General features: G+C 38.0%; 1 protein-coding gene and 1 long non-coding RNA gene across 5 annotated transcripts in view; one reads left to right on the top strand and one right to left on the bottom strand.

The window, feature by feature from the left end:
• The window catches only part of LOC108166431 (uncharacterized), a 10399-nt gene extending 7667 nt beyond the window's left edge, over positions 1–2732 (bottom strand). For both annotated transcript variants that reach the window (XR_001776783.1, XR_001776784.1), the window contains exons 1-2: positions 2591–2732; positions 2049–2256 (exon numbers count right to left, since the gene is read on the bottom strand). This is a non-coding gene — a long non-coding RNA (uncharacterized LOC108166431). The remainder of the gene's footprint in view (positions 1–2048; positions 2257–2590) is intronic.
• Positions 2733–2871: 139 nt separating this feature from the next.
• LOC103467091 (mechanistic target of rapamycin kinase) overlaps positions 2872–5832 on the top strand; it is a 152420-nt gene continuing 149459 nt past the window's right edge. The window contains exons 1-2 of one of the 3 annotated variants that reach the window (XM_008413149.2): positions 2872–3009; positions 3438–3574. In XM_008413149.2, the coding sequence (XP_008411371.1) occupies positions 3446–3574 (129 nt within the window). In that variant the 5' untranslated portion in view covers positions 2872–3009; positions 3438–3445. Of the gene's footprint in view, positions 3022–3048; positions 3151–3437; positions 3575–5832 lie in introns of those variants that run through there. The other 2 variants (XM_017305688.1, XM_008413148.2) reach the window with 2 other exon arrangements.

Here is a 5832-nt window from a genome sequence, read left to right as displayed (position 1 = left end):
AAAGGCTTCTTTCAGTTGTAGCAATCCGCGCTAAGCAGACCTTCAACCTCACCAGCCTACCGCTGCGTTTCCCTCGGGCACGGTGGCGTTTTCTCCGGAAAGGTGGAGCCGGAGCACAGAAAAGGTAGTCCGGAACTCCCGATAGAACCGGAGGCAAAGTTTTTGGATTTCCATAAGAAAATTTCGCCTCTGCTAGGGATCGGAGATCCAAAAGAGTTCGGCGGTCATAAATCAGTAGAGCGCTGGTGTAAAAACTTTGAAAAACAAGCGCTGATACAAACATTAACAACCACAAATAAGGTGGACAGACGGCACGCCGTACACACTGGCGCCATCTTGACATGACATTTATTATATTTTACCTGTGATCAATTGTTTTATTAAGTCCCATTCACTGCCACACTCAATTTTGATCAATGATAAGTGTAGCATTGTCTGTGTAGACTGCAGAGGTCTCCCAATAACAAAATAATTCATCACCATATTTACTATCACTTGAAAGCAATAAGAATTTCATTACAATAATTCTTATTTTTTCTATCTAGAATACGTTTTCCATAACCTATTATTTGTCATTATTGCACTGATTCACGGTGTTTCCTGTGTATATTAATGAGTAATGGTAATCATGAGCAACAAATTCCTAATAGTCTATTCCGGTCCATTAATTAATTTCTACGTAATCAACACTCAGTCATTTGCCAGTTTGTTGTTTTAAATTGTTGATTGTATTTCTTATAATTAAGAATCTATATTCCGTTTCACTCAAACTGAATGGGTAGGTGAGGACCCTGTTTTTCTTTGGATCGCCCGTGATGCAGCTGGAGCTAAGCCATCCTTTTTGCTTTCCTCTGCTTTTTTCTCTGCTCTGCTCTGAACTGCGTCCTGTGTGCAGCTGGTGGAGAAAGTACTCAAAAAATKTACTTAAGTAAAAGTACAAATACACAGTCAAAAATGTACTCAAGTAAAAGTCAAAGTACTACATTAACATTTTACTTAAGTAAAAGTAAAAAAGTACTGGCTTTTAAAAATACTTAAGTATTAAAAATAAAAGTACTCGCTGAATGCATTGCCTAATCACTAATATCATTAAGTGTGCCGATCGTATTTAATTTTAATACATCAGAAATGTGCCATTTTAATGAACAATGCCACAGATTAAACGTGTTCTTATTGTGTTTATTCTCTGTAACAGTTTAGACTCAGATATGTGATTCTATKGATCATAATTTCAGGGATGGAAACATCTTGTCTCCTGTCCTAACGCAGCATGAACTGAAATCTAACTGAAAGGGGATGGAAAGAAGGTGAGGGGAGGCAACCAAGGAGCCATGTAGCAGAGTTGTAGTCAAGACCACCGAACCCAAGACCAAGACCAGCGCCCYGCRCTAAATGACACAATAACATTAAGTTTACCTATCAAAATTGGTTCTCAGATTGATCTGAAAGATCCACATTCCCATAAAAACACCTAGATATTAATACTTAGAGCTGAAATATATTTAACCAGTATCAATTAAAACTCACTTCATTCTGKTTTGCTTTCATCGCTGTGCTACAATCCGCAGAGGTCTCCTGCCATCCCTAGAAAAATAACGCCCTGGGCGGTTGCCCATATTGCMCATGTCAGAAACCACAACTGAAACATCGCAATTAACGGTAAATATGGTTCAACTATGAACACTGTCCAACGGCGCAACAAGTAACTAAGCAGAATGAGCACCGTGACTGTTTTCATTCTCCCTCCCACTGCGATGTTTGCCACCATGACAGGAGACGAAATAACTTAAGTTTTGTACTTGTGGCTTCAGGTAATGTCGCTACTTAGCGGGWGGTGAAACYAGCRTWRRTGAGGAGRGTTTAATAYGATCAYGCATTTTACATGACGGGTGGCAACCCCAGTCTATAYTATAAACATCTGATTAAGATTAGAGCCTAAATACGTTTTATTTCCAAAACAGAAAGGCTACGTAATGTTAGCCAGCTAACAAATTACCATTGCTATCCTAGCATATCAACTAACAGCTAGAAAAAAACAAAACACGTACCTACGTAGTCAAACTGGTATCAATCAGCGAGGAATGTGTCCAGTTTAGATTATGTATAGATAGTGGCTGTTGGGATGTTAAACGGATGTTGTTTGACGTTTTTTGAAAAGGGTTTATGAGGCTCTCTCCGAAGAAGACCACAGCGCTGGCATTCACAATYGATCTGCACACGGATTGTTCTCTTTCCTGTTTATTGACCAATAGAGAGCTGGACTTAGAAGGCAGCTCACCTCATTAACATATAACGATGCAGCGAGAAAACAATACAGAAATAAATACAGAAATAAATACAGCAAACGGAAAAGGGAGAAGTAATAAAATCAAAACAAAGTATATATTTATTCTTTTATTTATATATTTCTACTTTTATTTTTATATTGATTCTTTCATTTATTATTATGTTGGATATATATTTATTCTTTTATTTATATATTTCTACTTTTATTTTTATATTGATTCTTTTATTTATATATTTATTCTTTTATTTATTATTATGTCAGTTTTGGTCCTCCATATATTTATGCTGGATTAAGACAATTCACCTGTTTCGTGGGTTTGTCTTTTCTTCAGAGCTGCTCCAAAATGAACGGCTTTCTCAATGCAAGGGAGGAAATGTAAAATGTATTGCGCGGGAATCCAAAAGGATTTGTGAGGGAATGCAAAACTTAAAAAATCCCCTATGTCCCTTGGATCGCTCCGTACTTCCCTATCCTACTAGGTAGAAAGGGGAAAAAAGAAAAGAAAACTTCATGAAGCTTTGAGTTGCGCTCAGCCTTGCGCAGTTTGCGCAGATAAACCCTTGTGAGGGTTTTCCCCTGTGCATTACTTTGGAGTCGCTCCAACACAGACATACCTCTGTTAGTCACCGTGAGCTGTCCTAGGCTATTAGTAMTACAATGAGAAATACCTTGGATAAGCCGAGTAGTATTTAAGCGGCCGTCCAGCATATTAATACAAACACGTAAGTAAACACGTAAGTAACACAGAGGGCTGCTGCTCTGCGCACTGTAGGAGCTACATGAGCTAGCTTAGCATTAGCACCGGGGCTAAAGCTAGCTAAACAAAACAAGCATGACCCTATCTTGCCTCAGCTACAGTGTCTGTAAGTGTCTAAGAAAGTCTAGTAACGTAACGTAACTATTTAAAGCAAGCAAAGGTCATTGTTTGTCATGTTTATAACTGTCCATAAACCTTAACATGTAATTCCCTTGCTAACTTAACTCGTTAGCTTGCTAGCTGTCTGTAAACGACGTGTTCTCATAACATTCCGCCCATTCATTCCCATTTTATGAATGTCTCGTGCATATTCGTTTGGCCTCGTTAAAGGGTAAGTCATATTAACACAGAATAATGATGTGGCACCTCTCCCGTGTTACTTGTTATTTCCAGATAAAACCATGGTGATCATGTCAGGGACAGCCACTGTGCTGCAGCAGTTTGTCAGCGGGCTGAAGAGCAGAAATGAAGACACCAGAGCAAAATCTGCCAAAGATCTGCAGCACTATGTCACCACGGAGCTCAGAGAGGTACCACACACACGTTAAGTTTACACAGAGACATCTCAGACATGAACAAAATGTTCAGTTCTCAGCGGTGGGTGCCATTCAATTTTACACGATAGCATTTGCTTCAAAATAATATAAATTTAAACCAAATGTGTGCCCATCTAACTTCAGACATCCAGCATGTAACATTACAGTATATGTAATGCAAACTGCAATATTAGTTGGTAATGAATTATAAATATATTGCCATCACATAGTAGGTGTTTTCAATATTGATAATATAAATGACTTTTTAAAATGTTTTATTTGTTGACGGTTATACTCCAAGCAAACAGGTCCAATGTGACATTCTCTGGGTATGTTGAGGAAAATTACTGCAAATATTTAAAATAAACATCTAGGGCCCAGTCAAAACGTAGCTGGATATCTGGGAAAAACAATATTTTTGGGCCTTTCATCCACACAAAAGCTCTGTTTTATACCACTAAACATTATTATTTATGAAAACTCAGACCAAAGTGGAGACTTGAGAAAGCTCTGTAATTTTGTGTGTACAAACGGAGAATTATGGTCCTGCACATTACAGACTGCGACAATATATCCACATAGTACTTGCTTTGACACGACTTCCAATCGATATCTTGTGTTTTATTATTTTTATATTCTAATACGCTCTTTAAAAGTAGTCCAGTTTATATATCTGTCCACACAAATTAACCCCCTGGCACCATGTTTAGTTCTTAACAGGATTCTGATTGGCTGATGTAGTTTTTAGCTTTGAGTTACACAGCCCTGTTTGGGTTTGGCATGTTTATAACAACGCTTGCTCAGGGGTGAATTTATGGGATTTGGATGAAAACTTACAATATTATTCTTTAAAACGATGTGGGGGAAATGTTTGTTTTTATAAATATCCAGCCATGTGTACAAGGCTTGAAACATAATCTGATGTATTTTATTCAAAACAAATGATCAGCATTTATTTCTTCTGATGCTGAAACCTGTTATTGCATTTATACCAATGTAATGCTTATATGTTTAATTCTAATAAAATGCTAAATGAAGGAAGTGATTTACCAAGCTGAGAAATCTATATGTATGTAGTAACAGTTGACTGACAGAGTGTTGCTTTAACAAGAGCAATGAGTGATGCTCCTTTAGTTCGACTCTACTTGTTTTGTAYGATTTGACCTATTTCCAAACAGCCAAACTGGTAATCCTAAACAGCAAAACACTGTAGTTGTCCTTTTTGGGTCAGCTTACTTAAAGTGCGCAGCAACCTCTAGGAATGGGGCTCTTTTAAAACTTCGGCCACTCCAACATTTCCTCATTCAAATGACTGTAACCGCATAAACAGTTTGGTGCTTCTACAGTTCTGAAATTGTAACTTGGCAAAAAATAATGGGGTAATCCCAGTGGTGGAAAGTAACGAAGTACAAGTACTTCGTTACTTTACTTAAGTACAATTTTCGTGTATCTGTACTTTACTTAAGTAGATTTAATAATGGGTACTTTCTACTTTTACTCCACTACATTTTACAGTAACTATCTGTACTTTAAACTTCACTACATTTCGAAAAAAAGTGTCGCGTTACTYGTTACATTCAAGTCTCATTGCTCTTTTTTTCTGTTAAAATGTGAAGTTCAGGGATTTAAGGTGGCGCCGTAAAATCCGAGCAATAACGTGACTTAGTGTCTGTTGTCACCCATCACCTCCTCCTTTACTCGCACGCGAAGCTCCAAGACATGCGCAGTGGTTTCCTCTGAGCGATACAATATGTCTGTCTAATCGTCAGTAATATAATATCGGTGCATAAATCATAGATATGGCGACATGTAAAATCAGCAGCGCTTCGCTTTCACAGACGGTGAGACTTCGTCCAACTTTTAGCATCACTTGGAAGGAAAGCTTAAAGAAAAGTAAGATCTGTGGACGTGTTGCTAGCAAAGCTAGCTGTAGTGAGACACATGTTGCATCTGCGATGAAAAAAGGTTGTCACTCATGCGCTGAATTATTGTGTGGAGGTGTTGACTGAGGTGTCGCATATATGGGACAACGCTGTGACCAAAGTGCAATAAAGTGGTATGATATTCAGGAGCGATCCGATTCTTCTGGACGGATCTTTACTGATTAAATTTATTTCAGCTCAAAGTATTTAATATCTAGGTGTTTTATGGGAATGTGGATCTTTCAGATCAATTTGAGAAGCAATTTTGATAGGTAAAAGTTATTTTTTTTGTGTCATGTAGCGCGGGGTGCTGGTCTAGACTTGGTCTTG

Source organism: Poecilia reticulata, linkage group LG7 (genome assembly GCF_000633615.1).
Source record: "Poecilia reticulata strain Guanapo linkage group LG7, Guppy_female_1.0+MT, whole genome shotgun sequence".
NCBI lineage: Eukaryota > Metazoa > Chordata > Actinopteri > Cyprinodontiformes > Poeciliidae > Poecilia > Poecilia reticulata.
The sequence above is the reverse complement of the archived record's forward strand: the minus strand, read 5'-3'. Positions and strand labels throughout refer to the sequence as shown.